The 20854-nt window shown below is 44.4% G+C and overlaps 1 protein-coding gene across 1 annotated transcript in view; it reads left to right on the top strand.

Annotated features, from left to right (window-relative positions):
- Positions 1-8483, top strand: part of arhgef49 (Rho guanine nucleotide exchange factor 49) — a 48911-nt gene extending 40428 nt beyond the window's left edge. The window contains exons 7-8 of the mRNA XM_078552644.1: positions 2650-2795; positions 4676-8483. Of these exons, the coding sequence (XP_078408770.1) occupies positions 2650-2795; positions 4676-5492 (963 nt within the window). The 3' untranslated portion in view covers positions 5493-8483. The remainder of the gene's footprint in view (positions 1-2649; positions 2796-4675) is intronic.
- Positions 8484-20854: the final 12371 nt, after the last annotated feature.

Raw genomic sequence — 20854 nt, 5'->3', positions numbered from 1 at the left:
GTGGTGTTGATTGAGGGATCAATATTGGGCAGGACGACGGGGTGAATGCCCCCTGCTGCTCTTCAAAATAGTGCCAAGGGATCTTCTACATTCACCTGAGAGGGTAGACGAGGCCTTGGTTTAACATCTCATCTGGAAGATGGCACCTCCAACAGTGCTGCACTCCTTCAGTATTGTACTGCACTGGGAGAATCAACGTGGATTTCTGTGCTCAGGTTTCTGGAGTGGAGCTTCAACCCACAAACTTCTGCCCTGGGAGTGTCTGATGGGACAGTGTGGAGGGAGCTTTACTCTGTCCCTAACCCCGTGCTGTACCTGCCCTGGGAGTGTTAATGGAGACTGTGTAGAGGGAGCTTTACCCTGTACCTAGACTGCCCTGGGAATGCTTGAAGGGGCCTTTGAGAGTGTGATGGCAGCATCACATCTGAACCTGAACTCTGATAATATTTCAAAATCCACTCACACACGCGCCTCCCAATGGATGGATGGCAATCACAAGCAGGAACCCCAGCTGATTTTTTTTCCCCCTTCTCATCTTTGACAAGCCAAGGTTAATGATAGTTCACAAACTGTATTTCTTGCTGAAATTGGTAAACACCAAATGGCTCACAGTTTGACTCTGACTCTATCACACTACGGATTGGATTACTAATCTGGGCCATCCGTGTTCACATCATAGTAGCTGGAGGAAACTGGTGTCTAAGGAGTGGTCAGGAAGTTAGCATTAAAATGTGATCAGGAATCAATTTTTAAAAGACACCAACCCTCAAAATACATACTGTATAATCACAATAATTTCAATTCTGTCCTCAGCGTCATATCCCTCTGTGTCCTGATAATGGAGTCATAGGATTATAGAATGGTTACAGTAGAAATGGAGGCCATTCAGCTCATTGTGTCCATGCTGGTCCTGTGCAGAAACAATGCCACTCGTCATAGCCCTGCACAATTTTCCTTTTCAGATAATGATTCAATTCCCTTTCCAATATCTCAATTGACCCTACCTCCACCACACCCTCAGGCAGTACATTCCAGAGCCTAACCAATGCCTGTGTGAAAAAGTTTCCTCATGTCACCAATGATTCTTTTGCCAATTATCTTAAACCACTGTTCCCACTGGTCTCAATCCTTCCAGCAGTGGCAATAGTCCACACTGTAATTACTTGGTATTTACAGCACAGAAACAGGCCAGTCAGCCCAGTGGTCCATGCTGCTGTTTATGCTCCACACAAGCCTCCTCCCACCCTTCTCATCTACCCCATCAGCATATCCCTCTGTTCCTTTGTGCATCCGTTATTTATCCAGCTTCTCATGTGGTAGTGAGTTCCACGTTCTCACCACTTTCTGGATACTAAAGTTTACTTTCCAGCGTGGGTTTTAGCAAAATGCCAAGTGCACCTTGGGGAGGCAGTGCCGTAGAGGTATTGTCACTGGACTGGTAACCCAGGGTAATGCTCCAGTGACCGGGGTTTGAATCCCATCAAGGCAGATGGTGGAATTCGAATTTTATAAATGTCTGGAATTAAAAGTTGATTGATGACCATGAAACCATTGTTGTAAAAACCCATCTGGTTCACTAATTTCCTTTAGGGAGTCTGCTGTCCTCACCTGGTCTAGCCTACATGTGACTCCAGACCCAAGCAATGTGGTTGACTCTTCAAAATGCCCTCTGAACGAGCAAGGGTAGGGATGGGCAACAAATGCTAGCCTAGCCAGTGATGCCCATGAATAATTAATCATGAATAACTAAAAGAAACTCCTGAATAGTGCTGATGGTAAGTGAATATAACTGAATTGTGCAGAGCAGAAAAGCCCCAGGTTAGATTCCTTACTTGACTCCAGCAGTAGGGAGAGGATGTCCTCTAAGTGACTCTGAGGTCTCCAAACTAGAGGAAGGGGTAAGACAAATATCCCCCCAGTGATTCCTGTTAGGAAGTCATTGCCTGTGCGCACACAAATGGAGGATGGAGCCTTGCCTTGGTTGCAATGCTCCCTGAGGACACTCACTACAAAGGCTGATAAGTGGACAAGAGCCACGCTCAGGGGCTTACTGGTGATGGAATTGTATGTCAGTGTTGGTCAGCAAGTCTGCGAGAGGAGGGGAAGAAAAGTCAGACAATGTTAGAGTTCACTTTCACTCTCAAGTTTCAGCCCATCCACAGCCCTGCTGCCTGTGTCCTTACTTGCATCAAGTCCCATTCAACCATCACCCCACTGTCCTTGCCTGACCTAAAATGGCTCTTGATCTGGCAACACCTCGATTCTAAAATTGTTTTTAAATCTCTCCATGGTCTCACCAACCTTCCATCCATCTCTGTGACCCCCTCCAGCCCTCTGAGATATCTGTGCTCCTCCATTACTGGCCTTTTGCACATCAATGATTTTAATCACTCCACTATTGGCAGTTGTGTCTTCAGCTACTGAAGCCCAAGGTTCTGGAATTCCCTCCCCTAAACCTCTATACCTCTCTGTCCTCCTTTGGGACACTTCTTTAAACCAAGACCGTTCTGTGGCTCGGTGTCAAATTTTGCTTAAAAATGCTCCTGCGAAACACCTTGGGACATTTTACAATGTTAAAGCCGCTATATAAATGGCAAGTTGCTATTGTTGTTGTTGTCTTCTAATCTTCCTTTCTTTTTAATGTGCCAGGATGATGAGGACTTTCTAACAGTTTGCATTGGCGAGATGTTCCTAGAGTTTGTTAACATGCTACCCGCATTTCAGACTTACTGCATCCACCAGTCTACCTCCACCAACATGCTTAACACACTGGAGAAAGAGAAGGAACTCCTCAGGTAGAAATCCCATCACTACTTCACACTTTGTAGAAACCGATTATGATCACATAGAAACATTCAAAATGCCAGAACACAGGAGTAAGCCATCAGCTCCTTGAACCTGTCCCGCCATTCAGTGGGTCAAGTACCCCAACTCTATTTACCTACCTTTGTTCTGTTTTCCTTAATACCCTTACCTGGCAAGGATTTATCAAACTCAGTTTTGAAATTTCCCATTTCAATTCAATACACATGTATATGGTGGGGACAAATTTGCAGGGGTATGGGGAGAAAACTGGGATCTGGGACTTAAGTGAACAGATCTTTCAAAGAGGCTAAATGGCTTCTTCTTGAATGCATCTTGCACTCTGTGCTATTTGCCTCAGCTACTCCTTGTAGTAGTGAGTTCCACATTCCCATCACCCTCTGCGAAAAGAAGTTTCTCCTGAATTCCTTATTGGGTTTACTAGAGAATATATATTTATTGGCCCAAGTTTTGGTCTCATCCATAAGTGGAAACATCTTCTCTGTGTCTACCTTATCAAACCCCAACCTAATCCGAAGGTCCTGTCAGGTCACTCCTCAATTTTTTCTTTTCCAGAGACAAGAGTTCCAGCCTATTCGATCTTTCTTGATAGGTATTATAACCTCCCAGTTCTAGTACCGCAGTGGTAAATCTTTTTTTACACCTTCTCCAGTGCCTTCACTAGGGCAATTAGGGATGGGAAATAAATTCTGGCCTAGCCACCAATGCCCACATCCCTTGAATGAATAAAAGAAATATCCTTTTTGTAATATGGACCAGAGTTGACCACGGTAATTCAGGCGTGGTCTAACCAATGCTCAATATGAGTTTAACATAACTTCACTGCTCTTCAACTCTGTGCCTCCAGAATAGCCAAAGGGTTAATAAGGGTCCTGTGAGCATGAGCACTATGATGTTTACAAGGAGTGCTGTATACTGTCAATTCCTGATCCTGAACAGGAACATGGGAATGTTGGAACAGGAGAGGCCATTTACCATAGATGTCAGCATATAATTCGACCTTTGAAGCCTTGAAAATTCCCTCCAAAGACAGAGGTCGACTTATATGTCAAGTATAGAACCGAACCATCGGGGTGTGTATGAATGGTTGCCATTTTGAAATGTCATCGGAATCTGATGCAAAGAGTGGGTGTGTTTTAAACTCCTGTGCATCTTTGTAACACAGCCCGCATCGCCAACTGGACCCCTTGCGCCCAGTTATAAGGTATCGGTAAGTAAAACATGCACTTGTGGGGTGAAACATTGAGGCTGACTACTAAAAGTGTGTGTAGCATGTCATAGACAAAATGGGGGTCGACTTAAATGCTGAGTATGTGCAAAATCATCATTTTTGGGGTCAGATAAACAGGGTTGTCTTATACGCCGGGTCGACTTATAACCATGATTTACAGTACCTCCTTCAAGCCTGCTCCGCCATTCAATGAGATCATGGCTGACCTGCATCCTAACTCCATATACTCGCCTTTGTCCATTGTTCCTTAATACCCCTGGTTAACAAAAGTCTATCAATCTCTGATTTGAAATTAACACTTGATTTAGCATCTTAGCTGCTTGTGGAAGAGAGTTTCAAACTTCCACCACCTTTAGCGCAAAGAACTAGTTCCTAATTTCACTCCTGAAAGGTCTGGTTCTAATCTTTTCCCCTAACTCCCCAACTGTGGGCAAAGTTTAGAGAATGAGTTGTGTCCTGGTTCAATTCGCTTGTGAACTTGTCTCAGCTTTGTCCTCTCTGTCTCTCTCTCTCTCTTCCAGGTATAACCTATCGAACTAGTCAGTGAATTGATTATACTAGTCACTACTGTTTAAGCAGCTTTGCTCTGGGTTAACCAAGTGTTCTATTGCTTACTTCCAGGATCTTCCTGGATGTGTCCCAAAATGACAACACCGCGCTCCGGCGCATGAATCTGCGGTCCTTCCTGATGGCTCCGTTGCAACGGGTCACTAAGTACCCCCTGCTCCTCAGCCGGATCAGCAACTCCACGCCAGAGTACCACCCGGATCACTGCAGCCTGCGGGAGGCTAAGAGCAGGGTGGAGTCCCACCTGGAGCACATCAACATGAAGACCAAGCAAGAGGGCGCCCCGCCCTGGTCACTCCGCTCCTTCCGCCGTGACAGCAGACGCAACCGGGAGGTCGTCAACATTGAGATGAGGGAGATCGCCATCAAGGCGGTGGGCTGGCCCCGGGAGGACACGCGGTTCCCCATGGAGGGGACCCTGCAGTCCTCGCAGCCTAGCGACGGTCAGTGGGCCAAGAAGGGGAGCAGGTCGCTCAAATTCCAGACCCTCCACGTGCTCCTAATGGTCAACGTGTGGCGGGAGCCCGAGTCCGGCCTAGAAGGGACGGCGGGTGAGCGCAGTTGGGAACCACCGCCGGTGCGTGACGCTGCGCTGGTGCTGATCCGGGACAAGAGCGGCGGCAAGTTTGCCTTGTTCCGACGCCCCATACACCTCAGCAACTGCGTGGTCTCCTCGGACCCGGACTGCGACGACACATTCGAGCTACTGGACATCCGCAAGGAGGCATTCGTCTTCCGGGACACCGACAAGCACCGGACCCGCCATTGGTTCAGGCTGATCAAGCACTACTCACGGGATCTGGGTTCATGGCGGAAGAGGCGCAACGCACTTCCCAACATCATGATCAACGCAACTAACAGCAGGGCCTGAGGGCCTGAACCCAGTGCAGAATCTGGTCCATCTCGCCACCACCCCCCACCCCCCTCAAATAACGCAACATTACAGGAACGGGTTACTGAAAGGGGTGGGAGGGTTAGGAGGGGCAAGGTGGGGAAGGCACAGATGCTCATTTTTCTGAACAGGGTTGCCAACCTTCAGAATTCTCTGGGGGCTCCAGGAATTGAAGCTTAATTTCACAACTGCTTTGGGGGGGGGAAGAGGGAAAAATCAATGGGGTAATAAATGATAGAAATGATAATTTGGGACAAAATTAACAGTCATGTGGGCAAATGTGGGTTAATTAAGGATAGGCAGCATGGATTTGTTAAGGGCAAATCGGGTTTAACTAACTTGTTGGAGTTTTTTGATGAGGAAACAGAGAAGGGTGATGAGGGTAATGCCGTTGATGTGGTGTACATGGACTTCCAAAAGGCATTTGATAAAGTGCCACACAACCGGCTTGTGAGCAAAGTGTATAAGTGCACATGGTATAAAAGGGGCAATTGCAACATGGATATGGTTGTTTCTTGGACCGGAGGAATGTTTATAGTAGAGTTCCCCAGGGCCCGGTATTAGGAGACCTAGGAGGTTATGTATTTACCTGATACACATAAGTGACCTAGACCTTGATGTACAGGGCATAATTTCAAAATTTGCTGACGATACAAAACTTGGAAGCACTGTTAACTGTGAGGAGGATAGCGTAGAACTTCAAAAGAACATAGCTGGGTTGGTGGAGTGGGCAGAGAGGTGAGAGATGAAATTTAATGTGGACAAGTGATTGAATTTGGTAGGAAGGACAATATGAAATAAAGGGTACAATTCTAAGGGTGCAGGAACAGAGGGACCTGGGTCTGTATGTGCATAAGTCATTGAAGGTGGCAGAACAGATTGAGAGTACAGTTAATAAAGCATATGGCATCTTGGGCTTTATCTATTCGGGCACAGAGAACAAAAGGAAGGAAGTTATGTTAAATAAAAACAGAAAATGCTAGAAAACTCAGTAGGTCTGGCAGCAGCTGTGGAGAGAGAAAAACACAGTTAACATTTTGAGTCTGTATGACTCTTCTTTAAAGAGGAGTTGTGTTAAACCTGTATAAAACACTGGTTTGGCCTCAACTAGAGTATTGCATCCAGTCTGGGCACTACATTTTAGGAAGGATGTGAATGTATTAGACTGGGTGCAGAAAAGATTCACAAGAATAGTCATAGGGATGAGGGACTTCAGTTACATAGATAGACTGGAGAAGCTGGGACTGTTCTCCTAAGAGAAGAGAAGGTTGAGAGGACATTTAATCAAGGTATTCAAAATTATGAGGGGTTCAACAGGGTAGATGGAGAGAAACTGTTCCCATTGGTGGAAGGATTGAGAATCAGAGGGCAATACTCGTAGACGGGGCAGCTCAGTTAGGCTGGGATAATTAGCAAAATAAGTAATGGAGACATGAGGAGAAACTTTTTCACACAGTAAGTGGTTAGGATCTGGAATGCGCTGCCTGTGAATGTGGTGGAGGCGGATTTAATCGAGATATTCAAGAGAGAATTGGATTATTATCTGAACAGAAAGAAAATACAGGGTTTTGGGGAGAAGACAAGGAAGTGGCACTAGGTGAATTGCTCCTTCAGAGAGCCAGCACAAGCACAATGTGCCGAATGGCCTCCTATGCTGTAACCATTCTATGATTCTAAAACAAAATTCTTTAAACACATTTCCTAATTAGTTATAAAAATATCGGAGACGGGACAAAAAGGCTCGTTGACTAACAATTAAGACCAAGGTTCCCTCTAAATTGCAAACGCACAGGCCACACACATGCTGTCCCCTTTAAGGAAATTTAAAGGTGCCACGCATTTAAATGAATGGATCGCACACAACTAGAAGATTAGAATGGATGTGGGTCAAAGGTCATCTAGTCAGTTAATGAAGGGTCTGTTTGCTTAACAATTGGTGCCAGGAAGGTGCTGTGTCACAATGATGGACATGTTGGACAACCAATGACGGGAGGGTGGGGCAGGGAAGTCAGAGGTGGGAGGGTCTTGTGACAAAACCTCCAGGAATATGTCCATCTACCGCTGGCAAACTTCCTTCTGAGTTTGGCCAACTTTTGCATCAGTGCTTGACTTAACGCCAACTCACACAGTTGAGTTAATCATCTTTTTCCAGCAATACATGGGGCACCTCAGTGAGGCTGGCGTTGGTGGGGAGGTGGTGAATAGCGGGCATGGTATCTGACTTGCTGCATATGAATTTGAACCCTTCTCAAACTCTTGCTGTCACAGCGTCAGGGGGTGAGCGGTGGGGGTAGGGTTGCCAACTCAGGCTGGAGATGTTCCTGGAAGCTGCATCACATGAACTCCCATCTTTAGTCAAACCCATCCAACACACACATTTGCCTCACTGCTATCCCCAGTATTATCACAACTGATAAACAAAAGCATTCAAAAATAACGATGAAGAAACACAAGTTATATTTCAATGCCCCGATGGTCTTTTCTCCCCTGGATTTTCCTCACAAGCAGTGTCTTGGGAGATTATTCCAATTCCTGGAGTCTCCACAATCCTGGAGGGCTGGCAACACTAAGTGAAGGGGGAGGGGGGGGGGGGGTGGATTGAGGGTTCAAAAAAAACAAACACTTCACATCCCGTGCCCATTCCAGAAGGTTGAGTCTCATTGGCCGAGTCAGGTTGCTACCCCCTCCCCAAGCCCAGCACAGTCTTCAATGCAGTTTCCCATCTGTCCATTTGTCTCGTCACAAGGAAAGGCGACGGCCACAAAGGTGTCTTGTGGGTTAGTCTAGCCTATGGAACGCTTTCTCTCCTCTGGGAGTGTATGTGGTTGATTTTAACCGAACTGGTATAATAGCAATGCAGCAATGTTTGATGGTTGAATTTGGTCTTCCCACTCCAGAAACAGCATCAGTTTCAGCTCGAGTCAGCAGTTTTGTTGATCCGTTTTATTGCTTCTTAAAGGGTCTGTTTTATATGTGTATGTGTATATATATATATAATCTGGCATCCAACACCACACCACACACCCCCGCTACCCCAGTGGTTCTCTAAGTGTGGTCTGCGGACCGCTGAGGGTCCATGGGCGAGGTGCTCGCGGACAATGCAAGTCACCGACAGGACGGGAAACCCTCCTCTCCACCACTTGCAATAACGGGCACACAGCCCCCAGACCGGCATTGAGTGGGTCTTCAAGTGCGGACAACAACGGCGTAGTTTTCTAAGCGAGACTCGCTGTTACTGCCACAACACACCACTGCGGGATGGGATTTTCAAACACTTGCTGGGGCTGAAAACAAAGGAGCGCGGAGCAGGCTGAATGTGCAGTCTGACAGGAGACTGAAGCTCCCCCAGCTAGGAACCAGACACCACCTCCTCATCCAAAGGAGCCCCGCTCCTCCCCCCCCCACCCCCATTGATTCGTTTCTTTGCAGGAGACACGTAGATGGTCCACAGGGTCTGTTGCCCCACTTAACCCGGTCCGCAGATGAAAACCTTTGAGAACCACTGAGTTACACATCAGTTGTCACATTGCAAGTGCCCCACTTTGTTACCGATACAAAATAACTGGGGGGGGGAAAAAAAAAGAAAGGCTGATATTGAACGAGAGCCTGACATTTACAAGCTGTTACCATCCTCTGATTGACATCAGCCTGTTTATGAATGGTTAACATTCATCATTCTGTTTAAAAGTACAGCCCTGGTTACTGGCTAAACACTATACTCTGCACTGCAAATCCCAGACTGGCCGTCAGCTGAGCCCCAGATCGGCCAGGTTCATGTACAAATATCACACATTTCGGTGTTATCTCAGCAATACGCAGGGCTGCTACCTCACCCGTGTTAGGTTACAAACAGCAATAAACAGGGAGGGAAGGGGAACAGGTGCTGCACTGGGTTAGACCCCACCATGATCTGGGTTTAAATCTGACCTACATGAATGAGATGACTGTGTCCTGGCTGTGAGGGATCTGCTTGGCATGACAGTTGGAGAATCTCTTCATTCCTCAGTATTAACGTCCCTCAATGTTACAAGCACAAGATTTCACAATAAAGGGTTTTTTTTGTTTTTCAAAAAAATGTAACATCCCCAAAACACAGATTCTTGTATCTATGTTTATAACAGTAATTGCTAATGTAAACATGTCACAATCTCATTTGCCCCTCCCCAAGTGAAGCGCCAAAACTGGTAGGAGAATGTAACTGCAGTGTGAGATGTTAAGCACAATTTTCATTATAACCCGACCAATTGGAGTTCATTGACCTGGATCCTTACCTTCCTTTCCCCACAGATGCTTCCTGTCCTGTTGAACGTTACAACAACTTGCACTAATACAGTGCCTTTAATGTCCCAAGGTGTTCCAGGGTTTTCTGTTATTATTCCATTATAAATGTGAATTTATAATGGAAATGTTAAAGACTTCAAAAAGGGGACCAAAATCTCTCTACGCACCCCAAGAGGGACCACAACTGGTATAGTGCAATAGCGTCAGAAAGAAAGACTTGCATTGAAAAAGCGCTTTACATGACCACTGGACTTTACATCCAATGAAGTACTTTTTGAAGTGTAGTCACTGTTGTAATGTGGGAAACATGGTAGCCAATTTGCACATGGCAAACTCGCACAAACAGCTACGTGACGGAACAGATAATCTATTTTTGTGATGTTGATTGAGGATAAATATTGGCCAGGACACCAGGGGTAAGAGTTCTCAAAAAGAGTCAAGTTCGACTCGAAATGTTAACTCTGTTTCTCTCTCTCCAATGAAGCTGCCAGGCCTGCTGAGCATTTCCAGAACTTTCTGTTTTTATACGAGGGATAACTCCCCTGCTCTTCTTCAAAACATTTTTTTTAAACATATAACTGAGCAAGCAGGTGTGGCCAATTGATTTAACATCTCGTCTGAAAGTTAGCACCTCCAACAGTGCAGCAATCCTTCAATACTGCCCTGGGATGTCAGCCTTAGCATTTGTACTCAAGTCCTGGAATGGGATTTGAGCCCAGAGCTGATGACTCAGAGGTAAGCATGCTACCAACTCAACCACAGCTAACAGGGCTCAAAGGTTGAGCAAATCCATATAATGCACAAATCAGGCTGCATTTAAGAATACTTTCCCTCCGGCACTTCTCTCATCAGGGAAGTAACTCAGCTTCCACAGTTGCAGACATCATACCTTCCCCCCCACTTCTGCTATCTCATCCAAGCGGCCAAATTTCACATGTGAACCTAGGCACTGAACGTCAGCATCCTCTATGCTGAGCAGCATTGGCTGAGCTCCACCTTGGTCCTCGGCACGTTATCCACACACACACAGTGGGAATGTTCCAGAATAAATGTCAATCAGAAGCAGGAACTCTGACGAATCTTGCCCTGTCACTGACCCAGGGATGCTGAAGCCCTTGTCAGCTGAGATCAGCTAACCCATCACAGACCTTCCTGTACTCATGGCTCAGTCCCATTGTGGCCGCTGCATTTACCAACAGAACAAAGGGTGGAAAGGCTGCATTATCTTGTTTAGTTACTCCAACACATTTACTGTCACAAATGGAAGACCTGAGGAATATTGACAAGAACTCTCCAAGATCTCTGCGCTCCTCCAACTCTGACCTTTTGCAAATCCAAGATTTCTCTCATTTCCCCCATTGGAGGTGGTGCCTATGGCTATCTAAGCCATAAACGCTGGAATTCCTTCCCTAAACCTCTCCACCATTCCAACTCTCTCTTCTCTTTTATGATGTCACGAAAACCTATCTCTTTGACCAAGCTTCTGGTCTCCTGTCCTCAGGTCTCCTTACACGGCTCTGTCAAGTTTTGTTTGATAACATTCCTGTGAACCCCCATGGGACGTTTTTACTACAAAGGCACTATATAAACGCAAGTTGTTGACCTGCACTTGAAGACAATAGGGACATAACAAGAAGTTGAAGTGGGGCATGATGGTGTAGTGGGAATATCACTGGATTAATAATCTAGAGGCCCAGCCTAATGACCTGGGGATGTGGGTTCAAATCCCACCATGAATCACTGGGAGGGTGGTGGAGGCGGGTTGCCTCACATCCTTTAAAAAGTACCTGGATAAGCACTTGGCACATCATAACATTCAAGGCTATGGGCCAAGTGCTGGTAAATGGGATTAGGTAGGTAGATCAGGTGTTTCTCACATGCTGGTGCAGACTCAAAGGGCCTCTTCTAAAAAAAGTTTTTCCTCACATCCCCCCTAAACCTCCTGCCCCTCACCTTGAACTCATGTCCCCTTGTGACTGACCCTTCAACTAAGGGGAACAGCTGCTCCCTATCCACCCTGTCCATGCCTCTCATAATCTTGTACACCTCGATCAGGTCGCCCCTCAGTCTCCTCTGCTCCAACGAAAACAACCCAAGTCTATCCAGCCTCTCTTCATAACTTAAAAGTTTCATCCCAGGCAGCTAGTCAATTAATAAATCTGGCATTGAAAGCTAGTCTCAGTAATGGCAACCATGATGATTATCATTGATTGTTGCTTTAAAAAAAACATCTGGTTCACTAATATCCTTCAGGGAAGGAAATCTACCATCCTTACCTGGTCAGGCCTACATGTGACTCCAGACCCATAGCAATATGGTTGACTCTTAACTGCTCTCTAGGGTATGGAAGATGGGCAACAAAGGCACTGGTCTGAAGGACCGCTCCACCTGCCGAATGCTGAGGCCGCAGGCCCACGTGTTCTCTCTTTCCTGGGTTGACACAGGCACAATGTTGGAATTGCATCATTCCATCCAACCCCACCCTGAGCAAAGCATAAAACTGCAGAGGCTTATAGCAATCTGAACTGCAATATGGAGCCATGGAAATCGGGGATGTACAAGAGGTCAGAATTGGAGGAACGCAGAGATCTTGGGGGTTGTAGAGCCTGTGGAGGTTAGAGAGATAGGAAGGCGTGAGGCCATGGAGGGATTTGAAAACAAGGATGAGAATTTTCAAATTGAGGCATTTCCAGACCAGGTGCCAACCTTGGTTACAAGAGTCACAAGGAGTAAAAGGAAACCATTTGGATGTAATGTGAAAAAATATAATTTAACATCAGCTAATGATTGGAATATAGAATCTGTCTGCTTACAGTCAATAAAGGTGCTGGATCATCATGGACAAATCCTTGAATGTATTATCAACAAGGCAGGAACTAGATTAATCAGGATTAGTATTTGGCAATGCTTTATTCTATATTTACTATTTGCTCACGGAACAGATGGTTTATTAAATAAAGAATGAGATATTTCAGCGAGCAGATGTAGCAAAGACTAGATAAAGATAAGGCTAACGAGTAAAATCATGTCTGGCTTATATAAGCATAAAACCCCTTTTGCAGTAATAGACACTTCAAAGTTTGAGTGAATGGGCGATAATCGATCTGATCATTTATGTCCAGACAGGGAATCACTTGAAGAAGATGTTACTTTACTTACTGAAAGAAGGCACTAAGAAAGCATGCCTCTCATGTTAATTATACAACATTTGTCATTTCTGTAAAACCGTCAAGAAGAAACTAGCTTCCAGACTGAATAATAGAATCTTATGATTCCATGTATTCTCAATGCTTCCAGAGTGGCCAATCGGACTTACAATTTTGCAAATGAAATGTTCTATTTTACAGAATTATTTCGTTTCTGACCCAGCAACACCTCCATCATAAAATTTTCACCCTTGTTTTCAAATCCTTCCATGACCTCACCCCTCCCTATCTCTGTAACCTCCTTCCGCTCTACAACCCTCCAAATTCTCTACTTTTCCCCCATACTGGCCTCTTGTGCATCCCTGATTTTCATCGTTCCACCATCAGTGGCCTAGGTTCTAAATCCATCTCTACCTCTCTTTTCTCCTTTAAAGAATTTTCTTAAAGCCAACCTCTTTGGCCAAGATTTCAGTTACCTGTCCGAATATCCCCTTATGTGACTCGGTGTCAAACTTTGTTTGATAACACCTGCCCTGAAGCACCTTAGGACATTTTATTCTGTTAAAGGTGCTGTTTAGATGCCCTAGAGAATTGCCCTGGAGTTTTCAGGATTGGAAAATTAATCTCCAGGACACTACTGTGAGCAAGAGCCTGGATAAAAATCATAGGGGCATTAAAAAAAAAATTTTTCTTTCAATTTCTTTGCACACTTGTGTTTATTAGTTACAGAAATATTGGAGATTTTGAAAAAAAAGGGGCTATTTGACCGAGAGTCAAGAATGATCCAATGGGTTGTGAAGAGGCTGTTCGCTTTTCAATTGGCTGTGAGGTGAGGTCACGTGAGGATGGACATGTTGAGCGACCAGTGGTGGAAGTATGGGGGTCATGTGATGGAACCTCCAGGAATATATTCAATCAGAGTTGGCAACCCTATGGAAAATTGAAAGGTGCTGTACAAATGTAAGCTATTTCTTAACATGCTTGTGGTCCTGAAGAGTCATGTCAACACCGACAGGGAAGGACAAAGCAGATGGTCGGGAGAGAAACAGGCATAGTAGGGTGGCAGCAGGTTGGAAAGAGGCACTGCAATGGGCTACAAGTGGTCAAAAGCAAATGGAGGCCAAGAAAGACCATTTAAAAGGATTATATCTTGCTGTTTCGGTGGGTGGAATTTGCGAATGCTTTTACTGTTTCAACCAAGAATACCTGGATTTATTTGCAGTGCGAGGTTGTGTTTCAAGCATGAATTAAACATCCACCATTGTGAGTTCTCAAGGCCCCATATGATTTGTTTTCACTGAGCTGCAATGCCAAGACCTGTTGTAATTGCTGAAGGATTAACTTCGCTCTCAGCTGTAATCCCAATTGGACTTTATGGATGCTTCAAATTTATTAACTATTCTGTTTTGTTCTCTGAACTCAATCTCTTGAAACTCTTTGCTGAGCCCCATTTCTTTGTTCATAACATTGAAAGGACAGTCTTCCAAACCATCTCACCTCCTCCATCCACAACCAACTTACTTTCCATTCACAATGTTCAACATTTTCTTATATGTTTACAATGCTTTTGCCTCCATTACTGTATCCAAGAGTCCATTTCGCATATCAATCTTTTTTGATACAATCTTCTTGACTTAGTTGACTCTTTCCTCAGGCTGACCCTGTGTTAGTCTTGTCCCATAGTCTTGAATTTGTAGCCATGTCCAGGGTTTACATTTTTTACCTAGGCACAATGATCCCAATGTTCTCCTAGCAGACCTCCCACATGCTGTAAACTTGTGCTTATCCAAGACTTTTGCTGCCCATATCCTAACTTGCACCAAGCCCTGTTTCCCATTGCCCCTGTGCTCACTGACTACATTGGCTCCTGATCCACCAGCACTTCAAATTTAGAATGCTCAGCCTTGTTTTCAAACCCCACAATGACTTTGCCTCTCCCTATCCCCGTGGCCTCCTTCAGCCCTACAACCCTCTGAGATCTTTGAGCTCCTCCAATTCTGGCCTCTTGTGAATCTCTAATACTAATTGTTCCACCGGCATTAGCTGCCTAAATCTCTGGTATTCCCTTGGTAAGCCTTTCCACCTCTCTCTCTCCTTCTTTAAGGCCTTCCTTAAAACCTACCTCTTTGACCAAACATTCGGTCACCTGTCCCAACATCTCCTTTTATGTGTTATGTCAAATGTTGTTTGATAATTGCTTCTGTAAAGCACCTTGGGATGTTTGACTATATCAAAGGTGCTACATAAACACAAGTTGCTGTTGTGGTCACCGTCAGTTGGCATTCTGATCAGAGAGGGAAGACCAGTCATTCTTGGGAATTTGAAGAAATCTGAAATGATCTCCCGCTCTGTAATTCTGTTGCATTGGTGCGTAGGCAAATTTCTCCGTTTTGGATTCCGATGCAGGCGGCTTTGGAAGTTTGGACCGCACTGCTGATTCTTCTGGGATACATTCATTGTCTTGTGTCTTACTGCTTGGTTAGTCCAATGTGTGACCTGCAGAGAAACCCATCACCATTCTTGATGAGAGTCTCCAAACCTACTGAAAAACCCACACAGGCAGAGTCTCTGTTGGCCTAATAATATTCCTCCAGGGATACACTTACACAATTCCAGGGTAAGAACCAATGTGTACTCAATGTATTGAGTATATTCAATATTGAGATTGTTGGGGAAGTCAAAAGGTATGGGCATAGGATGAGAAAGTGGAATTGAGTTAGATCAGCCATGATGTTATTAAGTGGCAGAGCAGGCTTGAGGGATTGTATGAATCCCCATGTGTATGTAAGGGTAATACTGGAGTTTAATCATATAAAATCTACTGGTGCTGCGTGAGGAAGTTTCCCACTTCTTATCCAGTGAGCCTGTTAGGGTACTGGTTTGCATGGTCTTCTGGACATGACAAGTCTATCCTTCTATATGCCATTAATTAACCTAGATCAATCATCAACAGTGCCCTGGACTATTGCAGACCTGGCTCAGTTGTGGCACTAGTGAGTCTGCTATTCAGGGCTGACTTGGTTCTGGTCTTCCAGCACAGAGTGCAGCATTCCACTGAGAGAATGCTGCACTGTCAGAGGTGCCACCTTTTTGATGAGATGTTAAGCCAAGTCCCCATCTGCCCAGTTGGATGTAAAAGATCACATAGAACTATTTTGAACAAGAGCAGGGGAGTTTCCAAGGGTTCTGACTAATATTTATCCCTCAACTAATAACACTGAAAAAAAAATTGCCTGATCATTATCACATTGGTGTTTGTGGGAGCCAGTTGTGCACAAATGGACTAGCATCTTTCCTACAATGCAACAGTGGCTACATTTGAAAAGTACTTTTTTTTCTTTATTCTTTCATGGGATGTGAGGATCACTGACAAGGCCAGCATTTATTGCCCATCTCTAACTGCCCTCAGTTCAAGGGCAATTAAGAGTGAATCACATTGCTGTGGGTCTCCGAGAATGATCCCAGGAATGAAAGGCTTAACATATGAGGAACGTTTGAGGACTCTGGGTCTATACTCGATGGAGTTTAGAAGGATGAGGGGGGATCTGATTGAAACTTACAGAAATACTGAAAGGCCTGGATAGAGTGGACATGGGGAAGATGTTTCCATTAGTAGGAGAGACTAGGACCCGAGGGCACAGCCTCAGAGTAAAGGGAAGACCTTTTAGAACAGAGATGAGGAGAAACTTCTTTAGCCAGAGAGTGGTGAATCTATGGAATTCATTGCCACAGAAGGCTGTGGAGGCCAGGTCATTGAGTGTATTTAAGACCGAGATAGATAGGTTCTTGATTGGTAAGGGGATCAAAGGTTACGGGGAGAAGGCGGGAGAATGGGGTTGAGAAACTTATCAGCCATGATTGAATGGCGGAACAGACTCGATGGGCCGAATGGCCTAATTTCTGCTCCTATGTCTTATGGTCTGGAGGCACATGTCGGTCAGACCAGAGAAGGATGGCAGATTTCCTTCCCTAAAGGGGCATTAGTAAACCAGATGTGCGTTTTACAACAATCAATGATAGTTGTCATTGTCACCATCACTGAGACTAGCTTTATATTCCAGATTTATTAATTGAATTTAAATTCCACCAGCTGCCGTGGTGGGATTTGAACCACAGCCTCCAGAGCATTAGGCTGGGCCTGTGGATTCCTAGTATTACCACAAATCCCTAACATTACTGCTATATCACCATCTGCCCTCACTTTACTGGCTGTAAAGTGCATGGGGGCATCCTTAGGTTGTGGAAAGCTGTATATAAATGTCAGTCTTTGTACTATTGCTCAAGGTGAATTTCTACCTCTGTCTCTGCCAGATGGGATACGGGATGAGATCATACCTTGACTTCTTTGCTGAGGATTAAAATTCACTGAATGAGCTAATCTGTGCACGTTGTGTGATACAGAACTCAATGGAAGGGGGAAAATTTTTTAAAACATGTCTCAACTTAAGTAACAAAAACAAAAATACCTGGAAAAACTCAAGGTCTGGCAGCATCGGTGGAAAGGAGCACAGTTGACGTTTCGAGTCCTCATGACCCTTCAACAGATGCTGCCAGACCTGCTGAGTTTTTCCAGGTATTTTTGTTTTTGTTTTGGATTTCCAACATCCACAGTTCTTTGCTTTTATCTCAACTTAAGTATTCTGGTATCCAATTTCCACTTTAGAAACTTAGAGAACCTAGTCAAAAACCTGTCGTGCGAAAGACCTGCCAATCACAAATTGGATGCAAATACAGTATCAATGTGGAAATGTTGTCAAAAAAGCCTTATGCTTTCTATGAATTACCCGGGAGCTTGGGGAGCCTATAGTTCCCTAATAGTTGCTTTCTCTATGGCAACACCTGGGCCAATAGAAGTTGCCAACCAATCAGCACCCTTTTCTCCTGTAGTATAAATTGTTGTGATCGTTTGAAATTTGGCATTCTTGTGTTTGTCCTGATGAGTGCAAGTTGAAAAACTTCAGCAACATGTCTCTCTTTTCAGCAATAAGTTAGAGAAATAAATAATGGAAAATGGGATAACCTGAGTGCAATGCTCCCTTTAAAATTCAGTCGTTGTGCACGGACCTATTTTTTTAATAGCGCAGGTTAAATTTTTTTGCGTGGCCGCACACCCACACAACTTAGTAGGAACATTACCTGTGTGCCTCCCCCCTCCAAAACCATTGGAGGCCAAACAGCTCGGAAAACAATAGAGGAGGAAAAATAGAAAGACATGTACTTGTGTTGCATCTTTCACAACCTCAACACGTCTCAAAGGGCTTTGCAAGCGATGAAGTACTTTTGAAGTATAGTCAATGTTGCAATGTGGGAAAGCGGCAGCCAAATTTGTGCACAGCAAGATCCCACAAACAGCAATGCGATAATGACCAGATAATCTATATTTAGTGGTGTCATTTGAGGGATAAATGTTGGACAGGACACCAGGAAGCACTCTACTGCTCTTCTTCTAAATAGTGCCATGGGACCTTTTACATCCACCTCAGAGGGCAGACGGTGCCTCGGTTTAACATTTCACCTGAAAGAATAGCACTACCTTGAAATGTCAGCTTACGTTTTATGCTCAAGCCTCTGGAGTGGTACTTGAATCCATGTCTTCTGATTCAGAGGTGGGATTCAGCTCTCCGAGCCACAGCTAACAGCTAAACAAACAACTATCTGATAGTGTGTGGCTGTTACAAAACTATCCCAGGAAAAATAAAGTTCCTGATTGTCTCAAAAGGAAACAATATAAAATTTTGAATACAGTCTCTAAGAGCATGTCGAAAACTTCTTTCTACATGTTTTAAGGAACACAGGAACAGGAGGAGGCCATTCAGCACCTCGAGCCTGTCCTGGCTGCCATTCAATTAGACCATGGCTGTTCCGCATCTTGACTCCATCTAACCGCCTTGGTCTGTGGCCGTATTGTTTACATAACCACATTTCACTCATGAACCTGTGTATCCTCCAACTCAAATAAATGTGTTACACCCGCGGAGATTACTAGTGATGTATTTTTAAAATAGAGCACATTACAGTCTGTATTTTAGGTACTTGCTAGGTAGGCCACCTTATTGTATATCCATTCTTTGAAAGACACCAAATGGACCATCTTTCCATCCTTGACAGCCTGTCAGTGTCTGGATTGTGGCTACATCGTTACCTGGCCCCTTTTTAGACAAACCATAATGCCACCTACAAAGTTACAAGCAAAGATTCAGGCTGTTGTTTTGTAGTGAAGATAATTGCACATACTTAGTCCTGAAGCCTCAAGACTTGTGAGAAACCAACTTGTGAACTGTGTTTTAACTTTGTAAATTTTTTTTCCCCCTCTGGAATGTTTTTTGTAGCATAACTGTAGGTAATTCCTTACAATTTAAAACTTGGACCGGATGTTACTGAGGTGTGTATAGTGTATTATTGTGCATCTTATAATAATTAAAACACAATTCTAAAGAACATGCAGAGATGTTTTCTTCATAGATACAAGTTTTCAGTAACCCCGCAGATTGTCAATAAACGCAAGACTTTCTTTTTTATTGAGGCCAATCACCTTAGTGTTCCCTACAATTCAATATCATACTATGAATGAGGGGTTCTTGCAGGACAGAAGGAGGCCATTCAGCCCATCATGCCTGTGAGGGCTATTTGAAAAAGCTACCCAGTTAGACCCACTGTGCCCTGCTACTTTTGCCCGTTAAAAGTATATATGCAATACTTTTTGAAAGTTACTATTGAATTTGCTTCCACTTCCATTTCAGGCTGTGCATTCCAGATCATAACTCAACGCATTAAAAAACGAACTCCGCATTTCCCCTCTGGTTCTTTTGCCAATTATCTTAAATCTGTGTCGTCTGGTTACTGACGCTGCTGCCACTGGAAGAAGCTTCTCCTAGTTTACTCTATCGTAGGCCTTCATGCTTTCAAACACCTCTATAAAATCTCTCAAACTTCTCTGCTCCAAGGGGAACAATCCCAGCTTCTTCAGTCTCTCCATGTAACTGAAAATCCCCCATCTCTGGTACCTTTTTCGGTAAATATACTCTCCAAACCTTCACATTCTTCCTCGGTGTAGTGTTCAGAATTTGGCAATACATCAGCTGAGGCTCAACCTGTGTTATAGCATGACTTTCTTGCTTTTGTATTTTACGCTTTTATTTATAAAAGCAAAATTCAGATATCAGCCTAAACACAGAAATTTAGAACACTGAGGGCCCTCTCTGCCACTTGAATGATCGATCCATTATGTCTGGGATCATAAACAGAGTGGAGAGGCATTATTGTCAAGGGCAGGAGCTGAGAAAATAAGGAGGGAGTCAGAGGAAAAGTGTGGAAATAAATATGACAGTAAACTTGTTAATGAATTGGCACTGCGACACTGTGGGAGGACAGAGCCCTCTTATGGTGGAACATTACCACTCCAGCTCTAGTTACTGTACAGAGTCACAAAATAATCAAGGAAGCCATTCAGCCCAACTTGCTTCAGTACCCTCTACAGTACTCCCCACTGGCACATCTAACTGCCCCTCAAATAACTCCAGAGTTATTGTCTCTACTACTCTACCTGAAGGCCAGTCCACCTATTGATTACTGTGTGTTTTTTTTTAAATTCTTTCATGAGAAGTGGGCATCATTGGCAAGGGCAGCCTTTGTTGCCCATCCCTAATTGCCCTTAAGGGCAGTTGCTGTGGGTCTATAGTCATATGTAGGCCAGACCAGGTAAGGATGGCAGATTTCTTTCATTAGTGAACCTGATTTTTTTTTTTTAAGTTTCACTTTATTTTTTAAATCTTAAGTTTAACTTCCACCAGACAACTTTGATTCTACCCTAAAGCCTGGGCTTCTGGATTACTAGATTACCACTACCTGCCTCTGTGAGGAGTTTCCTAATGTCACTCCAAAGTTTGCTTTTTACTAGGTTGCCCCCAGGGCCCC

Source organism: Cetorhinus maximus, chromosome 11 (assembly GCF_964194155.1).
Source record: "Cetorhinus maximus chromosome 11, sCetMax3.hap1.1, whole genome shotgun sequence".
Classification (NCBI taxonomy): Eukaryota; Metazoa; Chordata; class Chondrichthyes; order Lamniformes; family Cetorhinidae; genus Cetorhinus; species Cetorhinus maximus.
This window is presented reverse-complemented; position numbering and strand designations above follow the sequence as displayed.